The sequence below is a fragment of the Balaenoptera musculus genome, chromosome 1 (assembly GCF_009873245.2).
Source record: "Balaenoptera musculus isolate JJ_BM4_2016_0621 chromosome 1, mBalMus1.pri.v3, whole genome shotgun sequence".
Taxonomy (NCBI): domain Eukaryota; kingdom Metazoa; phylum Chordata; class Mammalia; order Artiodactyla; family Balaenopteridae; genus Balaenoptera; species Balaenoptera musculus.
The window spans coordinates 81,999,487-82,025,271 of record NC_045785.1 but is presented as its reverse complement, the minus strand read 5'-3'; the positions used below and the strand labels follow the sequence as shown (position 1 = coordinate 82,025,271).

The 25,785-nt window shown below is 33.8% G+C and overlaps 1 protein-coding gene and 1 pseudogene across 3 annotated transcripts in view; one reads left to right on the top strand and one right to left on the bottom strand.

The window, feature by feature from the left end:
- CCDC18 (coiled-coil domain containing 18) overlaps nt 1-25,785 on the bottom strand; it is a 116,437-nt gene that overhangs the window by 58,370 nt on the left and 32,282 nt on the right. For all 3 annotated transcript variants that reach the window (XM_036846234.1, XM_036846243.1, XM_036846254.1), the window contains exons 13-17: nt 22,986-23,206; nt 21,736-21,846; nt 21,127-21,258; nt 2,730-2,864; nt 2,481-2,558 (exon numbers count right to left, since the gene is read on the bottom strand). In XM_036846234.1, the coding sequence (XP_036702129.1) occupies nt 2,481-2,558; nt 2,730-2,864; nt 21,127-21,258; nt 21,736-21,846; nt 22,986-23,206 (677 nt within the window). The remainder of the gene's footprint in view (nt 1-2,480; nt 2,559-2,729; nt 2,865-21,126; nt 21,259-21,735; nt 21,847-22,985; nt 23,207-25,785) is intronic.
- Nucleotides 19,645-25,379, top strand: LOC118892122 (annotated as a pseudogene).

Genomic DNA, 25,785 nt, shown 5'->3' with positions numbered 1-25,785 from the left:
GGTAATGACATAATCAAGAAAAGAAGACTAGATTTCAAACTTCTATTTGATATGTTAGAATCATTTAGGGAATTCCCTGGCAGTCCAGTGGTTAAGACTCGGTGCTTTCTGATGAACTCATAAAAGTGCTAACAAAAGATCAAGATGAAAAAAAAAAATTAATTACATGGGACTGAGTGAACTGATGAGGATGAGTATAATTTTTGTGACTTTCTGTCTGAATTAAAGAAAAAATCCCACAAGGACTCAGAGGCAAAGAATATACAAATCAATTTTCACTGCAAAGTAAAGGAGCTGTTACAGTGGAGGATTACTGGACTGAATGTCGATATTATGACATAGTATGAGTGTGTTTCATGTTTGGTAATTGCAATCATTGTTGCTTTTGTTGTGGTCATCCATGTACAATGCTTGGTGTCAGTCTACTTATCTCTTGTAAAAATAAAATACAGTGTGTGTGTGTGAAAAAAAAAATGTAATGTACAGTACAGGGTATATAGTCAGTATATTGTAGCACCTTTTTTTGGAGTCTAGTCTATAAAAATATCTAATCACTATGTTGTATACCTGAAACTAATATAATATAGTAAGTCAACTGTATGTCATTAAAAAAGCCAAAAAATTAAATTTATATACAAATTCAAAGGAAAAAAAAAAAAGACTAAGGCCCCGACCATAGCACTGACCCTTGGGAGGACCAGGTCACCACACTCAGAAGAGAGGCTGTTACGTAGACAAGCCCACCTCAGCTCCAGACCCCAGACATCTAAGCACTGACATTCAGATGCAGGCACGGAGCTTCCCAGTACTGAGGCCAGGCCGGGTCTCTACCCAGGTCCCCATAGTCCTAGCGTACACAGAACATGGTCAGGTCTAAATCTTCTTATTATAGACAACACATGGTCAGCTCTAAACATAATCAGTAGACAGGACATGCAGAGGTCTAAATCTACCATGTAGACAGAACTTGATCATGTTTAAACTAGCTTAGGGCTGATCTCATAGGAGGTACAGATCACACACATGGGTCTCTCATCTTTGGACACCCACATCAGGAAACTGAACAAAATCTTTGTCTTTAAACATTTCAACAGGCAAAAAAAAAAAAAAAAAAAGACTCGGTGCTTTCGCTGCTGAGGGCCCAGGTTCCACCCCTGGCGGGGAACTAGGATTCCACAGACCGTGCAGTGCATCTCAAAGAAAAAGAAAAAAAAAAAAAAAAGAAAAGAATCATTTAGTATAGCTTCAATGAAAGCAAATCTACTAAAGGTACCAAAGGAATAAAACCTAACATCATAATTCATTCTTTAGCTGATTTCCTTCCTGTCTCATATCTGATTATTAACAAATGAAAATAACTTACTAGATGACTGGCTAGATGTGTTAGGTAATTTAATGAAAAACAGGAGTTAAGTGGCAATATGGATTTTATTTAATGAAATTATATCATGCCTACAACCTTTGTACAATAATAATTTTTTAAATATTAATGATCTTAGAGGTTATTTTTACATGAGGAAATGAACTGACATGGCATTAAATGTTAAAAGTTTTGGAGAATACTATAGGAAAATTATGGATAAATACATAATTGGGTTTACGAGGGTATACATGGTCACAAAATGGATGAAAAACAGAGTACTAGGCAAAAAGTAAATAACACTGGATTTTTAAAATATCCTTTATATTTAATCCATATATGACAGAATGAAGGTCACAGCATATTTGAAACTATTTTTAGCACTAAAAATGCAAAGGAGAAAACATTGAATATATAGTAATTACTTAGCAAACTCTGAGTAACTTAGTATGTGCTAAGTATTTTATGTACCTCATTTCATTTAATCCTCAAACCCACCTTCTTCTAGGGCATTGTGATCCCTATTTTACTGATGAAGAAATTAACGTTCAGAGTTTAAATAACCTAGCCAAGGTTACAGTCAGTTAATAAGCACACTGAAGCCAGAACTAAAACCCAAGTCAGTTTAGCTTCAAAGCCCATGCTTTTAAACATAAGGTTATCCTAGACACAAAACTGTATTTTACCCAGAAATTCTGGATTTATTCCCTATTTAATCATATAGCAGAACTGGTAAAAAGAAGCAAAACTGTATTGTTTGTAGTTTCATCTCTCTCCACTTCCTTTGTTAATTTTTTTACTGGTAATGTTAGTAAGTAGCTACAGTTTAAAAAATACATTTTTGTTAAAAAACAAATCTTTCTTAAGGTATTATAAAAAGAAAAGAGGTTAATCTACAAACTAGATTATCAACTATCAAATAATTAAAATCATAATTCACAATGAAAAATATACTACTTAAAGAAAATAAGTTCATTGACTTATGTAAAATTTTTACCACTTTATTTTTATGTAAATTTTTTTTTACAATTTATAGAGAAAACTAAAAAGCCACAGGAATGTCTCCATTAAGAGAAAAAATAAATAAAAAGAAAATTTTTTAAAGTATTAGCATACTAGCCTTGATTGTTTCTTCAGATACTTGGTTCTGTAATGTTCTCAAAGCTTCATCTTTCTTCATATTTTCCTTTTCCATTTCCTGAAAACATACAGATTGGTAGCAAAAATATACGTACGTGTATAAATATTTTAGCATTAGTAACAGGTTGTTAAACAACTGATTTGATTAGAATTAAAGTTATGTTAAAAGAAACATAAACTTAAAATACTGGTCAGCTTTTAAACAGCACTTTTATAAAGATGATTTTACCCCTTTGCTTTCCGTCAAGAGTCTGTCTAGTGATTCAAGGTGATGTTGTTTACATATTATATCTTGCTGCAACGTGGACATAGTCTTTTCTTGTTCTTTAAATTGTTGTTCTTTTTTCTCTAGTTGAGATTCAAGCTAAACATAGAAACAGGATTTATTAATTTTCATATTTTTTTTTTAATTTGAAACATTTTAAATACAGTCGACCCTTGAACAAGACAGTTTTAAACTGCCTGAGTCCACTTATACATGGATTCTTTTCAATAAATATGTACTACAGCACTACACCATCAGCGGTTGGTTGAATCCACAGATGGGAACTATGGAAAGGAAGGGTTGACAGTAAAGTTATATGTGGATTTTCAACTGCACAAGGGTTGGCACCCCTAACTCCCAAATTGTTCAAGGGTCAACTGTACACAGAAAAAACATAACACTCACAATTTAAATTACTACTGAAATTACATAGCTTATTGCATTTTGCCAAATTTCCTTCAGTTTCTCTCCTTTTAGAGAAGAAATGAAATCACAAGTCCATGTCTTATCCCTTCCCTCCCTCACCAATACTATGTTGAAATTGTTCTATATCATTCTCTGGTGTGTTTCATTCTCATACATGTTTTTTGTGCTTTTAACTATATATGTAGATCCATGAACAATATGTAACATAATTTTGTTTTGAAAATTCACATAGGGCTTCCCTGGTGGCGCAGTGGCTGAGAATCTGCCTGCCAATGCAGGGGACACGGGTTCGAGCCCTGGTCTGGGAAGATCCCACATGCCGCGGAGCAACTAAGCCCGTGAGCCACAATTGCTGAGCCTGCGCGTCTGGAGCCTGTGATCCGCAACAAGAGAGGCCGCGATAGTGAGAGGCCCGCGCACCGCGATGAAGAGTGGCCCCCACTTGCCGCAACTAGAGAAAGCCCTTGCACAGAAACGAAGACCCAACACAGCCATAAATAAATAAATAAATAAAATTAAAAAAAAAATTCACATAGACAATATCAACACTTCTGCAAGCTTCAGCAACTTATTTTTTTCACTTAATAGTTTTAAATATTTATTCATGTATCCATATGTGGATCTAGTTCATATTTTTATGATAATACAGTATTCCACTGTAACAACAAACTAGTTTGTTCATTCTTCTACTCAGAAACAGTTAGATATTGCTTTTTCACTATTATGATAATGTTACAATAACATCCTTTGTACATGTCTCTTTAAACACATGTATTAGAGTTTCTTTAGAACATACCACCTAGAAGTGGACTTCCTGGTTGTAGGATATGCACATTTCTAACTTCATTAGGTATTTCTCTTCAAAGTGCATCAAAACTTATACTTTCACTAGAAATGTGTAAGTCTCACTCCTTACAACTTCACCACTAATTGATTGGTGTTATCAAATGTCCAAAAAACTTTTGTGAAGACAAAACATGAGTAAACTGATATGTTTATATGTATATTTGTGCATATACACAAGTGTATAAAAATTATACATATGTGATAATAGCAGCAACAGGTTAACTAGAAAATACTAAAACCAAAGAACTGTGAAATGAAAACACTCAAATGAAAATAAATAACATATCAGAAATTAGAGGAACAGAAAGAAAAAAGATTGAAGAAAGTGAACAGAACATAAGGGACCTGTTGGACACCATCAAGCACACCAGTATGCACATCATGGAAGTCCCAGAAGGAAGGGAGAAAGAGAGAGAGAATATTTGAAGAAATAATGACTGAAAATGCCCCAAATTCGATGAAATACATGATATAAACATCCAAGAATCTCAACAAAATCCAAGTAAGTTGAACTCAAAAAGACCCACAATGAGACACATTATAATCAAACTTTCAAAAGACAATGACAAGAACTTCCCTGGTGGTCTAGTGGTTAAGACTCCAAGCTCCCAACACAGGGGGCACTGGTTCGATCCCTGGTCCCCTGGTCGGGGAACTAAGATCCCACATGCCACGTGGCACAGACAAAAAAAAAAAAGAAAAAGAAAAAGACAATGACAAAGAGAGAATCTTGAAGCAGCAAGAGATAAGCAAATCACCACATATAAGGGATCCTCAATAAGATTACATGCAGATTTCTCATCAGAAACTTTGAGGGTCAGGAGACAGTGGGCTGATATTCAAAAGAAAAAAAAAAAACTGTCTACAAAGAATCCTCTATCTGGCAAAACTGTTCTTCAAAAGCGAGGGAGGAATTAAGACATTCTCAGATAAAAGTTGAGGGAGGCTGTGACCATTAGACATGCCCCGCTAGAAATACTCAAGGGAATTCTGTAAGGTGAAATGAAGGAACACTAGATGGTAACCTGAAGCCATATGGAGAAATAAAAATCTTCATAAATACATGGGCAATTGTAAAACCTAGCATTATCGTAACAATGGATTGTAGCTTCCACTTTTTGTTTTCTAAATGATTTAAGAGACTAATACATAATAAAGGAAAAAAAAAGTTATTAGTGCAAAAGTTAGTATTACTGTAACTTTAGTTTGTAACTCCAAATCTTGTTTTCTACAAAAGAGACTAATCCTTTTGAAGGAATTACCAGTTTGTGTTTTGGGGCACACAATGTATAAAGATGTAAGTTTGTGACAAAAGGTGTGGAGATAAAGCTATAAAGGAACAGAGTTTTTGTATGTTATTGAAATTAGAGTGGCATAAATTCAAATTAGAGTGTTATAACTTTAGGATGTTAAATGTAATCCCCATGGTAACCACAAAGGAAAGAGCTATAAAATATAGACAAATGGAAATGAGAAAGGAATTTTAAAATTTCAGTACAAAAACTCAACTAAATTCAAAAGAAGACAGTAATGTAGGAAAAGAGGGATAAAAAAGCTATAAGACATATAGAAAACAAAGAGCAAGATGACAGAAGTCCCTCCTTATCAGTAATTACTTTAAATGTAAATAGATTAAACTCTCCAAGAGACATAGATTGGTAGAATGGAGAAAATCACACATCCACCTATATGTTGTCTAAAAGAGACTCATTTTATTTATTTTTTATTTTTTTGAATTTTATTTATTTTTTTATACAGCAGGTTCTTATTAGTCATCAATTTTATACACATCAGTGTATACATGTCAACCCCAATCGCCCAATTCATCACACCACCATCCCCACCCCCCTGCGGCTTTTCCCCCTTCGTGTCCATACATTTGTTCTCTACATCTGTGTCTCAACTTCTGTCCTGCAAACTGGTTCATCTGTACCATTTTTCTAGGTTCCACATACATGCATTAATATACGATATTTGTTTTTCTCTTTCTGACTTACTTCACTCTGTATGACAGTCTCTAGATCCATCCATGTCTCAACAAATGACCCAATTTCGTTCCTTTTTATGGCTGAGTAATATTCCATTGTATATATGTACCACAACTTCTTTATCCATTCGTCTCTCAATGGGCATTTAGGTTGCTTCCATGTCCTGGCTATTGTAAATAGTGCTGCAATGAACTTTGGGATGCATGTGTCTTTTTGAATTACGGTTTTCTCTGGGTATATGCCCAGTAGTGGGATTGCTGTATCATATGGTAATTCTATTTTCAGTTTTTTAAGGAACTTCCATACTGTTCTCCATAGTGGCTGTATCAATTTACATTCCCACCATCAGTGCAAGAGGGTTCCCTTTTCTCCACACCCTCTCCAGCATTTGTTGTTTGTAGATTTTCTGATGATGCCCATTCTAACCGGTGTGAGGTGATACCTCATTGTAGTTTTGATTTGCATTTCTCTAATAATTAGTGATGTTGAGCAGCTTTTCATGTGCTTCTTGGCCATCTGTATGTCTTCTTTGGAGAAATGTCTATTTAGGTCTTCTGCCCATTTTTGGATCGGGTTGTTTGTTTCTTTAATATTGAGCTGCATGAGCTGTTTATATATTTTGGAGATTAATCCTTTGTCTGTTCTTTCATTTGCAAATATTTTCTCCTATTCTGAGGGTTATCTTTTCGTCTTGTTTATGATTTCCTTTACTGTGCAAAAGCTTTTAAGTTTCATTGGGTCCCATTTGTTTATTTTTGTTTTTATTTCCATTACTCTAGGAGGTGGATCAAAAAAGATCTTGCTGTGATTTACATCAAAGAGTGTTCTTCCTATGTTTTCCTCTAAGAGTTTTATAGTGTCTGGTCTTACATTTAGGTCTTGAATCCATTTTGACTTTATTTTTGTGTATGGTGTTAGGGAGTATTCTAATTTCATTCTTTTACATGTAGCTGTCCAGTTTTCCCAGCACCACTTATTGAAGAGACTGTCTTTTCTCCATTGTGTATCCTTGCCTCCTTTGTCATAGATCAGTTGACCATAGGTGCGTGGGTTTATCTCTGGGCTTTCTATCTTGTTCCATTGATCTATGTTTCTGTTTTTGTGCCAGTACCATATTGTCTTGATTACTGTAGCTTTGTAGTATAGTCTGAAATCAGGGAGACTGATTCCTCCCGCTCCGTTCTTTTCCCTCAAGACTTCTTTGGCTATTCAGGGTCTTTTGTGTCTCCATACAAATTTTAAGATTTTTTGTTCTAGTTCCGTAAAAATTGCCATTGGTAATTTGATAGGGATTGCATTGAATTTGTAGATTGCTTTGGGTAGTATAGTCATTTTCACAATATTCATTCTTCCAATCCAAGAACATGGTATATCTATCTATTGGTATCATCTTTAATTTCTTTCATCAGTGTCTTACAGTTTTCTGCATACAGGTCTTTTGTCTCCCTAGGTAGGTTTATTCCTAGGTATTTTATTCTTTTTGTTGCAGTGGTAAATGGGAGTGTGTCCTTAATTTCTCTTTCAGATTTTTCATCATTAGTGTATAGGAATGCAAGAGATTTCTGTGCATTAATTTTGTATCCTGTTACTTTCCCAAATTCATTGATTAGCTCTAGTAGTTTTCTGGTAGCATCTTTAGGATTCTCTATGTATAGTGTCATGTCATCTGCAGACAGTGACAGTTTTACTTCTTCTTTTCCAATTTTTATTCCATTTCTTTCTTTTTCTTCTCTGACTGCCGTGGCTAGGACTTCCAAAACTATGTTGAATAATAGTGGTGAGAGTGGACATCCTTGTCTCATTCCTGATCTTAGAGGAAATGCTTTCAATTTTTCACCATTGAGAATGATGTTTGCTGTGGGTTTGTCGTATATGGCCTTTATTATGTTGAGGTAGGTTCCCTCTATGCCCACTTTCTGGAGATAAAATAGACTTTAAAATAAAGAATGTTACAAGAGACAAGGAAGGACACTACATAATGATCAAGGGATCAATCCAAGAAGAAGATATAACAATTATAAATATAGATGCACTCAACATAGGAGCACCTCAATACATAAGGCAACTGCTAACAGCTATAAAAGAGGAAATTGACAGTAACACAATAATAGTGGGGGACTTTAACAACTCACTTACACCAATGGACAAATCATCCAAAATGGAAATAAATAAGGAAACAGAAGCTTTAAATGACACAATAGACCAGATAGATTTAATTGATATTTATAGGACATTCCATCCAAAAACAGCAGATTACACTTTCTTCTCAAGTGCGCACAGAACATTCTCCAGGGTAGATCACATCTTGGGTCACAAATCAAGCCTCAGTAAACTTAAGAAAATTGAAATCATATCAAGCATCTTTTCTGACCACAACGCTATGAGATTAGAAATGAATTACAAGGGAAAAAACGTAAAAAACACAAACACATGGAGGCTAAACAATACGTTATTAAATAACCAAGAGATCACTGAAGAAATCAAAGAGGAAATCAAAAAATACCTAGAGACAAATGACAATGAAAACACGACGATCCGGGACTTCCCTGGTGGCACAGTGGTTAAGAATCCGCCTGCCAATGCAGGGGACACGGGTTCGAGCCCTGGTCCGGGAAGATCCCACGTGCCGCGGAGCAACTAAGCCCGTGCGCCACAACTACTGAGCCTATGCTCTAGAGCCCGCGAGCCACAACTACTAAAGCCCGTGCGCCTAGAGCCCATGCTCCGCAACAAGAGAAGCCACCAAAATGAGAAGCCCATGCACCGCAACGAAGAGTAGCCCCCGCTCGCCACAACTAGAGAAAGCCCGCATGCAGCAGCGAACAATGCAGCCAAAACTAACTAAATAATTTATATTTAAATAAATAAATTTTAAAAAAGAAAAAACACGATGATCCAAAACCTATGGGATGCAGCAAAAGCAGTTCTAAGAGGGAAGTCTATAGTTATACAAGCCTACCTCAAGAAACAAGAAAAATCTCAAATAAACAATCTAACCTTACACCTAAAGGAACTAGAGAAAGAAGAACAAAATCCAAAGTTAGCAGAAGGAAAGAAATCAAAAAGATCAGAGCAGAAATAAATGGAATAGAAACAAAGAAAACAATAGCAAAGATCAATAAAACTAAAAGCTGGTTCTTTGAGAAGATAAACAAAATTGATAAACCATTAGCCAGACTCATCAAGAAAAAGAGGGAGAGGACTCAAAGCAATAAAATTAGAAATGGAAAAGGAGAAGTTACAACAGACACCGCAGAAATACAAAGCATCCTAAAAGACTACTACAAGCAACTCTATGCCAATAAAATGGACAACCTGGAAGAAATGGACAAATTCTTAGAAAGGTATAACCTTCCAAGACTGAACCAGGAAGAATTAGAAAATATGAACAAACCAATCACAAGTAATGAAATTGAAACTGTGATTTAAAATCTTCCAACAAACAAAAGTCCAGGACCAGTTGGCTACACAGGTGAATTCTATCAAACATTTACAGAAGAGCTAACACCCATGCTTCTAAACTCTTCCAAAAAATTGCAGAGGAAGGAACACTCCCAAACACATTCTATGAGGCCACCATCACCCTGATGCCAAAACCTGACAAAGATACTACAAAAAAAGAAAATTATAGACCAATATCACTGATGTATATAGATGCAAAAATCCTCAACAAAATACTAGCAAACAGAATCCAACAACACATTAAAAGGATCATACACCATGATCAAGTGGGATTTATCCCAGGGATGCAAGGATTCTTCAATATACGCAAATCAATCAATGTGATACACCATATTAACAAATTGAAGAATAAAAACCATATGATCATCTCAATAGATGCAGAAAAAGCTTTTGACAAAATTCAACACCCATTTATAATAAGAGACTCATTTTAGATCCAAAGATACTAATAGATAAAAAATGAAAGGATGGGAAAAGATAGTCCACGCAAGTAGTAACCAAAAAGGAACAGGGATACCTATAGTAATATCAGACAAATCATACTTTAAATTTAAAAAGATTATGAGACAAAGACAGATAATATATATTAATATAAGGTTATTACAATATAGCAATAAGATATAACAATTACAAACACTTATAGACCAAAGACAGACTTTCAAAATATATGAAGCAAAAACAGACAGCATTGAAGTGAAAAATAGACAGTTCTACAATAATACTTGGAGACTTCAATAGCCTATTCTCAATAATATGTAGAACAACCAGAGAGAATATAAATAAGGAAAGAGAGGACTCAACACAATAAACAATATTTAATAAACATATAATAAATAACATAAACATATTTAATAGACATACACAGCTCACTCTACCCCAAAACAATAAAATATACATTCTTCTCAAGTGCACACTGGATATTTTCCAGGACAGACAATATGTTAGGCTACAAATTTAAGTCTCAATAAATTTTACAAGACAGATATCATACAAAGTATATTCTCCAACCACAATGAGATGAAGTTAGAAATCAACAACAAAAGGAAGATTGGAAAATTCACAATATTGTGATATTTATTAAACAATACATTTAAAAATAACCAATGAATCAAAGAAGAATTCACAAGGGAAATTAGAAACTACTTAGAAATGAATGAAAACAAAAACACAACTTACGAAAACTCACAGGACTCAGCAAAAACAATGTTTAGGGGGTAATTTATAGCTATAAATGCTTACATTAAAAAACAAGGAAGATCTCAAGTCAATAACCTAACTTTAAAAGATAAGAAACAAGAAAAAGAACAGAATAAACCCAAAGCTAGCAGAAGGAAGGAAAAATAAAGATTACAGTAAAGATCAACAAAATAGAGAACAGAAAAACAATGAAGAATATCAATGAAATGAAAAATTGGTTCTTCAAAAAAATAAACAAAATTGACAAATCTTTAGCTAGGTGGTCAAAAAAGGAGGACTGAATATTACCAAAAGCAGAAATATAAGTAGGAATATTACTATCAATTCTACAGAAATAAAAAAAGATCATAAGAAAGTACAATGAATAATTGTATACCAACAAGTTGGATAATCTAGATGAAATGGACAAATTCCTAGAAACACAAAACCTACAAAGACTCTATCATGAAGAAACAGATAATCTGAACAGACCTATAAATAGTAAAGAGATTGAATGGGAAATCAAAAATCTCCCAACTAAGAAAAGCCCTGAACCTGCTTGCTTTATTGATGAATTCTACTAAACACATAAAAAAGAACTAATACCAATCCTCCTAAAATGTTTCCAAAAAATTAAGGAGAGAATACTCCCTAATACTGTAAGACCAGCATTAACCTGAAACGAAAGCCAGACATTACAAGAAAAGAAAACTACAGAGAAATATCTGTTATGAGCACTGATGCAAAATCCTCAACAAAATGCTAACAATCCAAATTCAGCAGCATAGTAAAAGGATTAAACACAGTGACCAAGGGAAATTTATTCCTGGAATGCAATGAAAATTGATCAATGTTATATGCAATATCAACAGAATGAAAGAAAAAAAAACACACGAGCATCTCAATTGATGCAGAAAAAACATTTGACATAATTCAACACCCTATCATGATAAACACTCTCAACAAATTAGCAACAGAAGGAAACTACCTTCACATAATAAAAGCCTTATATGAAAAACCTACAGCTAACATACTCAATGGTGAAAGACTGAAAGCTTTTCCTCTATGCTCAGGAACAAAAAAGGATGCCCCTCTCACCACTTCTATTCAACATAATACTGGAAGTTCCAGCCAGAGCTATTAGGCAAGAAAAAGAAATAAAAGACATCCAAGTTGGAAAGGAAGAAGTAAAATTATCTATTGGTAGATGATATGATCTTATACCTAGAACACCCTAAAGATTTCACACAATAAAACTATTAGAACTGATAAATGAAATCAGAAAAGTAGAGGATGAAATTCAACACACAAAAGTCAGTTGCATTCCTATACGTGAACAATGAACAATCTGAAAAGAAAATTACAAAAACAATTTCATTTACAATAGTATCAAAAAGAATAAAATACTTAGGAATTAACCAAGGAGGTGAAAGACTTGTACAATTAAAATTACAAAACACTGATGGAAAGAATTGAAGAAAACGTAAATAAATAGAAACATAGTCCACGTTCATGGATTAGAAGACGTAATATTGTTAAAATGTCAATATTACCCAATACAATACAATCCCTAGCAAAATCCCAATGACATTTTTTGCTGAAACAGAAAAACCCATCCTAAAGTTCATATGAAATCTCAAGGGACCCTGAACAGCCAAAACAATCTTGAAAGTGAACAAAACTGGAGGACCCTCACTTCCTGATTTCAAATCTATTACAAAGCTACAGTAATAAAAACTGATTTCGCATAAGACAGACATATAGACCAATGGAATAGAATCAAGAGCTCAGAAATAAATTCTCACATATATGGTCAAATGATTCTGACAAGGGTGCCAAGATCATTCAGTGGGGGGAAAGGACAGTCCTTTCAACAAATGGTGCTGAGAAAACTGGATATCCACATGCAAAAGAATGAAGTTGGACCCACAGCTAGCACCATATATAAAAATTAACTCAAAATGGACCAAAGACCTAAATGTAAGACTTAAAAAAATAAAACTCTTAGAAGGAAACATAGAAAAGCTTCACAACATAGAACCAAAGCTTCACGACATTGGATTTGGTAATAATTTCTTAAATATGACACCAAAGGTATAGGCAACAAAAGAAAAAATAGACAAACTGGACTTCATGAAAATTCTAATATTCTGTGCATCCAAAGACACTCTCAACAGAGTAAAAAGGAAACCCACAGAATGGGAGAGAATATTTGCAAATCACATACCTTGATAAGGGATCAATATCCAGAATATATGGAAAAGTCCTAAAACTCAATAACTACATAAAAACAACCCTATTAAAAAATGGGTAAAGGAAATGATAGACATTTCTCCAAAGAAGATATATGACTAGACAACAAGCACATGAAAAGATTCTCAGCATCACTGATCATTAGGGAAATGCAAATCAAAACTACAATGAGATACCACCTCACACTCATTAGGATGGCTACTGTTAAAAACCAGAAAACAAGTGTTTACAAGGATGTGGAGAAATTGGAACACTTGAGCGCTGTTGGTGGGAATGTAAAACGGTATAGCTGCTGTAGAAATCAGTATGGTGGGTCCTCAAAAAATTAAAAACAGAATTACCATATTATCAGCAATTCCACTTGTGCATGTATACTCAAAATAATTTAAAGCAGGGTCACAAAGAGATACTTGTACACCCGCATGATCACAGCAGCATCATTCACAACAGCTAAAATGTGGAAACAAACCAAGTGGCCATCAACAGATGAATGGATAAGCAAAATGTGCTATATACATACAATGGAATATTATTCAGCCTTACAAAGGAAGGAAATTCTGCAATATGCTGCAACATGGATGAACCTTGAGAACATTATGCTAAGTGAAACAAACCAGTCATAAAAAGACAAACACTATATGATTTCACTTACATGAGGTACTTAGAGAAGGCAAAATCATAGAGACAGAAAGTAGAATAGTGATTGCCAAGAGTTGGGGGGAGAGGAGAATAGGGAGTTATTGTGTACTCTAATGAGTATAGAGATTCAGTTCTACAAGATGAGAAGAATTATGAGGATAAATGGTGGTGATGGTTGCACAACAATGTTAATGTATTTAATACCACTGTACACTTAAAAATGGTTAAGATAACATAAATTATAACATCAATAACACTAATACTGATAATACTAACCACAATAAAAAGTTTGAAAAATATTAAATAACTTTAGAATTTTTTCTTAAAACATGAATATAAGACAGATATCATACAAAGTATATATTTAATTTCATGAATAAACAAGACTAAATGATGTTATAACCATAGATTTTCATAGAAGCTGACCCATCAATTATCAGGGAGGCCCTTGGACAGACCTATCATGCCAATTCTCTGCAGCAGTTCAGTATTTGAGATATCAAATATAATATCTTCCTAGAATTTCTGCCATTTTCAAATTAAACTTTGAAGAATTTATGAGGGATAAACTCATCTGAAAAATATTTTTTATCTTCTGAGTCAGTAGTTTCATTTTTGAGACTCTATTATAAAAAAATATTCTAAAATAAGAAAAAAATAGCTTACAATAAAGTTTACTGAAAATTAATTATAATCCTAAAAAACAGAAAAGTCAAATAGCAACCATTCTGTAAAACGAAGCTATTAAAAATTGTTTACGTGTGTCTGTGTATATGTGTACTATAAACATGTAAGTGTGCAAAGATGCAGAGAAACTGGTCTGAAAGACATAAACTAAGATTGTAACAATGATTCTAGGGTGGGAGACTTTTTAAAACTTCATTTACATTCATTTTTTGGGTGTATGATTCTGAGGTTTTTTAATACATACATAGATTCATACAACTCCCATCACAATCAGGATACAGAATGATTCCTTCACTCTCAAGATCCCTCATGTTAATCTTTTACAGCAGCAGTCCCCCACCTTTTTGGCACCAGAGGCTGGTTTCGTGGAAGACACTTTTTCCACGGATGGGGGTGGGGGGGATGGTTTCGGGATGATTCAAGTGCATTAAATTTATTGTGCACTTTATTTCTATTATTATTACATTGTAATATATAATGCAATAATTATACAATTCACCATAATGCTGACAGGAGGTGGAGCTCAGGTGGTAATGCAAGCAATGGGGAGTGGCTGTAAATACAGATGAAGCTTTGCTCGCTCACCCGCCGCTCACCTCCTGCTGTGAGGGCCGGTTCCTAACAGGTACCATTCTGTGGCCCGAGGGTTGGGGACACTTGCTTTATAATCAGCTCTCCACCCTCCCCAACACCTGGCAACCAATAAAATGATCTTCATCCTATAGCTTTTGACTTTATTGAGAATGTCAAAGAAATAGAATTGTATACAACATTTTGCAATTGGCTTCTTTCCATTAGCATAAAGCCTTGTAGATTTACCCATATTTTCGCCTGAATCAACAGATTATTCCTTGTTATTACTGAGTAGTATTCCATTGTATTGAGGTACCATAGTTTACCCATTTACTCATTGAAAGACACTGGGTAGTTTCCAGTTTTTGGCAATTATGAATAAACCTACTATAAACATTTGTAGTAGGTTTTAGTGTAAAGATAAGTTTTCATTTGTCTAGAATAAATATCTAAGACTGCTGGGTCATATGCTAAGTGTATAAGAAGATGTTACGTTGTTTTAGTAGTTTTACTACTTTGCATTATCCCCAGCAATATATGAGAAAACCAGTTGTTTCACAACCTGGGTAGCATTTGCTATTGTCAGATCTTCCTTCCTCCCTCCCTTCCTTTCTACCTCTCTCTCTCAGTATTCTAACAAGAATGCAGTAGTATTTCACTGTGCATTTAATTTGCATTTCCCTAATGATGAATCAAGTTCACCATATTTTCATATGCTTATCTGCCATCTGTATATCTTTTCTGATGAAGTATCTGTTCAAGTCTTTGTCCATTAAAAAAATTGGGTTACTTTCTTATTGATGAATTTTGAGAATTCTTTATATATGCTGGGTAAAAGTTCTTTGCTGGATATGTGATTTAGAAATATTTTCTCCCAGTTTATAGCTTGTCTTTTCATTCTCTTAATAATGTCTTTCACAGAGCATACATTTTTAATTTTGATGAATTCCAATTTATCAATTTTTCCCTTATATTGTTTTGGTTTTATATTTAAGAACTCTTGCCTAACCTAAGGTCATGAAGATTTTCTCCTATGTTTTCTTCTGAGTTTTAATATCTTTTTATTTTATATTTAAATATATGATTCACTTTGAATTAATTTTTATATAGGTATATATTGCAGCTCCATCTTTTTGCATATGGATGTCCAATTGTTCCAACACTACTCATTCAAAAACTATTCTTTCTCCATTCTGAATTGGTTTTGTACCTTTGCTAAAAATCATTTGACCATATTTGCCAGGTCTATTTCTAGACCCTATATTTTGTTCCTTTCATCTATGTGTCTATTATTTTGTTAATACCTCACTGTCTTGATTACTATAGGTTTACAGTAAGTCTTAAGATACGGTAGCATAAATCCATTAACTTTGTTCTTTTTCAAACTTGTTTTGGCTATTCTAGTTTCTTTGCCTTTCCATTACAAAATTCAAAATCAGCTATCTATGTATACAAAAAAATTTTTACTGGGATTTTGATTGGAAATGCATTAAATCGAGAGATCTGTTTAAGGTGAACTGACATCCTAAATATATTGAGACTTCCAATCCACAGAAATGGTATTTCTTTCCCTTTATTTAGGTCTTTCTTTAACATTTTGTAGTTTTCGGCATACAGATATTCCACATATTTTGTTTTATTTACATCTATGCCTTATCTCTTTGGAGCTTTGTAAATAGCAGTATTTTTAAAATTTTAGCTTCTAATTGTTCATTGCTACTACAGTTGACCCTTGAACAACGTGAGGGTTAGTGGCACCAACCCCTCCTTGAAGTCAAAAACCTGTGAATAACTTTGCAGTCTGCCCTCCATATCTGCAGTTCTGTATCCACCAATTCAACCAATTGCAGACTGTGTAGTATTACACAAACTGAAAAAAATGCGAGGATAAGTGGACCCACACAGTTCAAACCAGTGTTGTTCAAGAGTCAACTATATATAGAAATACAACTGATCTGGATGTTAACCTTGCATCCTGTGACCTTGCTCACTCATTAGTTTTAAGGTATTTTTGTAGATTCTTTGGGATTTCCTACATAGACAATCATGTCTGAAAACAGGGATAGCTTTATTTGTTTCCTCCTGATTGAAATGAGCTTTTTAGTATGATGTTAAATAGGAGTGATGACAGCAAATATTCTTGCTCTGCTCCCAATCTTACAGGAAAGAATTAAGTGTTTCACCATTAAGATATATTATCCATAGGATTTTTTTGAAAGATGCCCTTCATAAGGTTCATGAAGTTCCCTTCTATTTCTAGTTGGCTAAGAGTTTTTATCATGAGAGAATGTTGAATTTTACCAAAAGCTTTTTCTGCATCTATTGATATGATCATGTAGGTTTTTCTGGTTTTTGGTATGCTAATATGGTAGATTACAATGATTTTTTTTTTTAAGAATGTTGAACCAGCCTTCCATTCTCAGGATAAACCTCTCCTTTCCTTTATTAAACTTTAATATCTGTGAGGTCTCTAATGATACACCCTTACTCACTCTTGATACAGGTTATTTGTGTTTTCTCTCTCTCTTTTTACTTCATCACACTGGCTAGAGGTTTATAAATTTTACTGATCTTTTCAAAGAACCAGCTTTAGATTTGACTGATTTTCTCTACTAATATTCTCTTTTCAAATTCCAATTTCTTTCAATTACGCTTTTTATTATCTCCATCTTTCTGTTTCTTATGGGTTAATTTTGCTCTTCTTTTCCTAGTTTCTTAATGTGGAAGTTTAGATTACTGATTTTTCTTTATTTTCTTCTAATGTATGCATTTAATGCTATAAAGCTCTATGAACTGCTCTAGCTGCATTCCACAAATTCAGATATATTGTGTTTTCATTTTCATTGTTTAAAATATTTTAAATTTCCCTTGAGACTTATTCATTGATCCATGGATTATTTAAAATGTGTTGTTTACACAACATTGTAAAGCAATTATACTCCAATAAAGATATTAAAAAAAAAGTGTGTTGTTTAGCTTCCAAATATTTGGGGAATTTCCAGATATCTTTCCGTTAATGGTTTCTAGTTTAATTCCATTATGGTCAGAAAACATACTACAGTTGACCCTTGAACAACATGGGTTTGAACAGTGCAGGTGCATTTATATGCAGATTTTTTTCAATAAATACATACAGTACTAAACGATACATGGTTGGTTAAATCCACTGATGTGGAACTGCAGATATGGAGGCCCCACTATCGGACTTGAGCATCTGCAGATATTCTACAGTGGGTCCTGGAACCAATCATCCATGGATACCAAGGAACAACTGTATACACGGTTTTAATTCCTTGAAATTTGATAAGGCTGATTTTATGACCTAGGGTATGGTATATCTTGGTGAATATTTCAGGTGTACTGAAGAAGAATGTATATTCTGTTGTTGGTCCAGTGGTTAGGACTCTGCACTTCCACTGCAGGGGGCATGGGTTCCATCCCTGGTTGGGGAACTAAGATTCCACATGCCGCGTAGCACGGCCAAAAATTTTTTAAAAAGAGAAAAAAAAAAAAGCTCGTTGACAGTGTTGTTCAGGTGACTTCTATATCCTTGCTGATTTTTTAATCTACTTATTCTATCGATTACAGAAAAGAGTAGTGTTGACATCTCTAACTATAATTTTGTATTAATTTCTTTCTCCTATCAGACCTCTTCACTTTTGCTTCACGTATTTTGAAATTACTTTGTTAGGTACATATCACATTTAGGACTGTTATGTCTTCTTGGTGAATTGAGCCTTTTATCACTACATAATTTTCTATTTTATCCCCAGTAATTTTCTTTGTTCTAAAGTCTACTTTGTTTGATATTTATATTGCCACTCCAGCTTTCTTTTGATTATTGTTTGCCTGCTACATCTTTTTCCATGCTTTTATACTTAACCTATCTACATCTTTATATTTAACATGGACTTCTTTATAGAATTTTTTTTTAATTAATTAATTTATTTTTGGCTGTGTTGGGTCTTCGTTTCTGTGCGAGGGCTTTCTCCAGTTGCGGCGAGCGGGGGCCACTCTTCATCGCGGTGCGCGGGCCTCTCACTATCGCGGCCTCTCTTGTTGCGGAGCACAGGCTCCAGACGTGCAGGCTCAGCAGTTGTGGCTCATGGGCTTAGTTGCTCCGCGGCATGTGGGATCTTCCCAGACCAGGGCTTGAACCCGTGTCCCCTGCATTAGCAGGCAGGCTCTCAACCACTGCGCCACTAGGGAAGCCCCAACATGGACTTCTTAAAGAGAGTATATCTGTGTCTTGCTTTTTTAAATTCAACCTCACAATTTCAATTTTTATTTGGTGTGTTTACAACAGTTACATCTAAATTAATATCTGAGATGCCTGAATTTAAGCACATACCCCTTTATTATTAGTTTTCTCTTTGTCTCCTCTATTTTTCATTTCTGTTTCCCCTTTCCAGCCTTCTTTTAAATATATGAATATTTTCAGAATTCTATAATATTTTGTTAGCATTTTATTGTATCTGTATAGTTTTTTTAGTGGTTGTTCTAGGGATTATAATATACATACAGTAGTCCCCCCTTATCCGTAGTTTCTCTTTCCACAGTTTCAGTTATCCACACTCAACTGTAATATGAAAATATTAAATTCCACAAATGAACAATTCATAAGTTTTACATATCATGCCATTCTGAGTAGCATGATTAAACCTTGAGGAAAACTCTTTCCTGCCCAGGATGTGAATCATCCCTTTGCCCAGCATATCCACACTGTATACGCTACCTGCCATTAGTCACTTAGCAGCCATCTCAGTTATCAGATTGACTGTCATGGTACAGCAGTGCTTGTGTACAAGTAACCCTTAATTTACTAAACAATGGCCCCAGAGTACAAGAGTAGTGATGCTGGCCATTTGGATATTCTCTTACTGTGCCTAATTTATAAATTAAACTTCATCATAGGTATGTATGTATGTATAGAAAAAAACATAGTATTTATTGGGTTTGGTACTATCCACAGTTTCAGGAATCCAGTTGGGATCTTGGAACATATAATCTGTGGATAAAGGGGACCAACTGTTTTTAAATTTTCATAGTTTACTCAGAATTAGATTTTTTCACCTGAAGTGAAATGTACAAACTTTACAAGATTATACTATTCTTATTTTATACTGTAATCATCCAAGGTATTACATGAACATACAATGAAAACCTCACTAGACAATGCTATTCTTTCTTTCAACAGTCATAGATATTACAAAGATCTTAAAAGAATAAATATAGTCCATGGTATGTAACCAAATATTTACTGTTTTTGTTGCTCTTCATACCTGAGGCTTAAATTTTCCCTCTTATTTCTCTTTTGCCTGAAGAACTTTCTTTATCATTTATTTTAGAACAAGTCTGCTCATGACAAGTTCTCTAAATTGCCCTTAATCTAAGAATGTCTTTATATATCCTAAAGAATATTATTGCTGGACATAAAATTCTAGGTTGACAATTTTTCTCTTTCAGCACTTAAAAAAAAAACAGTTCTTTGGTCTTCTAACCTTCACAGTTTTTGATTTTCTGATGAGAAACCTGCAGTGAATTTTAATCTTTGTTCCTCTATATACAATGTGTTATTTATCTCTGGCTGCTTTCAAGATTTTATCCTCTTTAAGCTTGTTGAATTTGTAAATTTATTTCCTTCACAAATTTGCAAAGTTTTCAGTCATTATTCCTTCAAATATTTTTTGTACCAGTCTCATTCTCCTCTTCTCTGGTACTCTGATGACATAAACGCTAGACCTTCTGATATTGTTCAACAGGTCTCTGAGGCTCTGTTCACTTTTTTTCCAAATCTTTTTTTCTCTCTATTACTCAGACTGAATAATTTCTATTGCTCTACATTTGAAGCTTATATTTGTGTGTTAGCTACATTCTGCTATTAAACCCATCCAAACTATCTATTTTTTGTTTGGTCTTGTGCTTCTGGTCTCACGGTTTCTCCTTCACTTTTTTTTTTTTTTTTACTCTTCACTTTTAACCCAAGATCAAGAGAGCGTCTCCTCTTAACCAATCTTCAAGCAAATGATATCTCTAGTGGAAAAGAGTCTACAGAATCACTCTTAGTTTGATAATGTCAAAAAATAATGATCAAAACTGAAATGGCAAGAGTACTAAAGGAGAGAGCATTGTAAAATGATCCAGAAGTAATGGGATTCTAATTATAGTATTTGCTACTAACTTTTCTATGTCTTTGTTTCCTCATCTATTAAAATAAAGAAAGCTGGGCTAGTAATGTTTAAGGTTCTTTTCAGCATTCATATTCTAAATATATATTACATTTACTTATAAAAACATAATTAATATCTTACTCTTTCAATCTGCTTTTCCATTTCTTTATGCTGGTCAAGATGAATTTTCTTTGCCTTTTCAAAAGCTAAACAAATTTTCTCATGCTCTGTATTGATATTAGTTTCTAGACTTCTAATCTTTTCATTCTTTTCCTAGAAATATAAAAACACTTTAAAAGAACATAATTAAGAACGAGTTTTACATAAAAGTACATTAGTAAAGCATAAAATTTATCATACTCTAGTCTTCAAAGAATCATAGTAGTTAATATGTCAACTTCAAAAATATTTAAATATTTATAAAAAAGAGAAAGTGGTTATTTTTTAAATTGTATCAAAATGATAAGATTGTTTAAAAATGTTACAAAGCATATCAAAGAACTACTACCATTTCCTTCAATTCTACTAAAATAAAAATGAGGAACTTTAGATAACAACTTGCCATATTAACTTAAAAATATATAACTTTAAAATATACAAATAAAAATTGAATAATCTGAAGAGTTTGGTAGAATTTATATTTTCCTATATGGTACATTTTAGAATAATGATACTAAAACAAACATGCTGTTACAAATTAAGTTTCTTAAAGCCACAGTAAATCTGTAGCAAAAAAAAGGTAATTTTTACCATAAGTTCCTGTTCTAGTTCCGCATTTTTTGCAGCAATAGAGGAATAAGCAACTATTTTTTCTTCTAGCTGTTTCTCTAGAGTTAAAAGTTGAGAACATTTCTTTGTCATCTGAAAACACATTGAAATAAATAAAAAATTATTTTTTAAAAATAAGTGACAATTCAGAAGAAAAACAGTGAAAGGAAGACTAGAAATATGACATAGCTTATTCCATCTGTGTAATACATAAGTATTTATTTCAGACCCCTATGTTCAAATAGGATTGCCCCGAACCCATTTCGTAAAAGTAGCTATTAAAGACTGAAATTAGTACAATAAAATGTTAACAGTAGTAATTTCTTGTGGTAGAACTATCAATGTTTTATTTTCTTCTTTGTCCCTTTTTGTATTTTCAACAAGACTGTGCTAGTATTTTAATTTTTAAAAAGTTATTCATCTCAGTACTTGGAAATTTTCTAAGTAAGCTGATGGCTATAGTTATAGACTGACTAAATCTCCTTTCCATTACTTATTTAAGTTCCTATACCACAGGTCTTTTCCCTAGTCTTGGCTACAGACTTTAAGATGAAAAATCAGACATTTAAAAAGTACCCTCAGAGAGCTGCAGCCTCTGGTTTGAAGGGTGAGTATAGCATATACATACGTGGACCTGGTCCGCAATTACCTAATAAGGCATCCTGTTCTGTCCTCAGTGGAAATGAAGATCAGATATTCATAAAACATATTTCATCCCCTTTTCAGAATGTAATCCATAAGATATCTGCATCAGATTCACATGTAATTGTTTAAAAATGCAGATTCCTTTGCATTACCCCATACGTACTAAATCAGAATCACTGGAATAGGACCCAAAACGTGCATGTTTAACAGGCTTTCCAGGTGGTTCTACTGTTTGCTAAAATTTGAAATCCTCTATTACTACCCCTTTTTTCTTCCAATTACATAATCCAAATTTTTTACTTGTAAATATGTATTAGCCATATTAACTTATACTTGGAAGAAATAATAGAATGCAGTACAATTTGTTTCACCAAATTTAGCCACTACAGTATTTTCCTACTTTTAACATATGTTAAAAGCCAGAAGTTTCCAAATATAATTTTAAAAGAAGTTATAACTCATGTGGTACCATTAATTTTTTTTTAGTGTATAAATCTGGACTTTAACATACAAGTTTTACAAAAACCCTACAACACTTTTTTCTTCTCTCAAAATCCAGTACATATAAATAGCTAATTCAAGCTTACTTCACTTTCAAGTTTGCTAGAGTTTGAAGCTTTCTCTAGCAGCTCCTCTTGAATCAGCTGAAACTGACTAGTTCTGTGGGCCATGTTAACCTTCAAATCAGAATTCTCAGCTTCTATCTGCATCAACTTTTCACGTAATTCTTCTATTCCAGAAGCAAGTCTTTGCCTTTCTCTTTCATATTGCTTGTTCACAGTATGTTGATTTTGAACTTTTATACTTTCTGTTAATAAACATAAAAGGAAAATTGTTCTGTATAAAACTTAAAGAATAAAAACCCATTTCAATGTTGAAAGATTTAATCATAAGTTTAGTTTCTGATCTAAAGAATACTAAAGTGGATGGAGAATAAAACATACATTAAGGAAAATATAATGAAGGAACATGGTAAGCAAGGTACTTCCTATTATTAAATACATAAACAAAGTAGGAATAAGGTCTTCTGACTCACTCACTTTTCTTTTTTCCACAAAGAGCCCGTCTCCATCTTTAAAAATCCCATTGTTTGGATATAAATCATTGTTTGAAAAAAAAACCCCAAAACACACAAACATTATCCTGTCTCCTTAAACCAAAGTTTATCATAAATTTATTTGGATAACTTGAGATCGTTAACAATATTTGCTATTGTACATAGATGTAGGTTCAAAAGCCAAAAACAGAGAATCCTTCTTATTCCAAACGAGCTGATAAGAACTCAGTAATGCTTTTTAAAAACACTGAAGGTTATCAGAGGTAGTTGTTTGAATACACCTTTTCTCCATTATAAATGTACACACCTATGCCCACTCAAAGGTAAACAAGCTTTCAGGAGTGTTTTAAAGTAGATGCATAGGGGCTTCCCTAGTGGCGCAGTGGATAAGAATCCAACTGCTAATGCAGGGAACAGAGGTTCGATCCCTGGTCCGGGAAGATCCCACATGCTGTGGAGCAACTAAGCCCATGCGCCACAACTACTGAGCCTGTGCTCTACAGCCCACGAGCCACAACTACTGAGCCCACATGCTGCAACTAGTGAAGCCCACGCGCCTAGAGCCCGTGCTCTGCAACAAGAGGAGCCACTGCAATGAGAAGCCCGCGCACCGCAACGAAGAGTAGACCCCGCTCAACACAACTAGAGAAAGCTCACGCACAGCAACGAAGATCCAATGCAGCCATAAATAAATTAATTTTAAAAAATAAATAAAGTAGATGCATAATGTAGATGACTGACTGAGAATACACAGATGTGGAAACAAGTACAGATGTACTATGCCTTCAAGGACTGCATAAGTAGCCATTTCCCATCAACTCTCCATATCCCTAATAATTCAATTTCTAAGTAATCTATCATTGTCTCTGTTCTTCTGTGACGTTAGAGAATATATGATATATGCTATCACCACCTCTAATAACTAGAATTCCCTCTGCTGATCCCATCATTCTCTTCTGTATTCCCTCTAATTACTTAGATATCTAATTTTCTCTGCTGTCATTTCTGCTACTGGCAGCCCATTGTCCTTGAAGATACAGCATGATAAGTTAAAGATGCATATGTTAACCACTAGGGCAACCACTAAAAAAAAAAAGAGGTATAATTAATTACTCAATCGAGGACATTAAAAAAATGGAATACTATAATTCATTCAAAAGAAGGCAAGAAAGATGAACAAAGGCCAATAGAATAGAAAGCAAACAAATACCAAGATGGTAGACTTAAACCCCAAAAGATCGATAATTACATTAAATGTAAGTAACCTAAACATTCCAATAAAAGAGTAAAAATGACTGGTTATTAAAGCAAGAACCAATTATATGCTTTCTATTAGAAACTCACTTATATATAAAGATACAGGTTTAAAAGGATGGAAAAAGTTTTACCAGGCAAACACTAATCAACAAAAAGCTGCAGTGATTAACTATCAGATTATGACAGTTCAAAGAAAAAAATAGCATTGTCTAGTGAGGTTTTCAATGTATGCTGGTGTAATACATTGGACAATTACAATATAAAATACGGATGGTAAAGAGACCTATAATCTTGTAAAGTTTCTACATTTCACTTCAAGTGGAAAAAATCTTAATTCTGAGTAAACTATAAACTATCAGAAAGAAATTTACTCCATCAGTCTGGAAGGACGTTGTTGTTGAGCTATCAAGAAAAACTACCCTGCCTTCCAGTTCTTTGACAAAACCTCAGATGTGTGGCCTTCTGGCCAAGCGCCTGTGATTTCATATTGTTGGAGCTCTCATTGTCTCCCTAGGAGTTGCAACTTTCTGTAAGTTTGCTGTGGCTGAACCAAGAAAGAAGGCATATGCAGATTTCTACAGAAATTATGATTCCATAAAACATTTTGAAGAGATGAGGAAGGTTGGTATCTTTCAGAGTGCAAAGTGATTTTGGGATATAAAGAATTTCTTTGGGTTGAGTTCCACAGAAGTTTGTCACTTACCTGTGTTCCTGAACTATGAAACTATGAACTATGAATATCTGGGCTAAGGAATAATTTTTCTTGATAAATAAACAATTAACAAATTTTAAAAAACAGAGAAATTTAGAGAACAACCCCATTTACAATTGAGTCAAAAAGAATAAAATACTTAGGAATAAATATAACCAAGTAGGTAAAAGATCTGTACACTGAAAACTACAAGACATTGATGAAAGAAACTGAAGACACAAATAAATGGAAAGACATTTCATCCTCATGTATTAGAAGAATTAACATTGTAAAACTGTCCATACTACCCAAAGTGACCTACTGATTCAATTCAACCCCTATCAAAATTCCAATGGCATTTTTCACAGAAATTAACAAACAA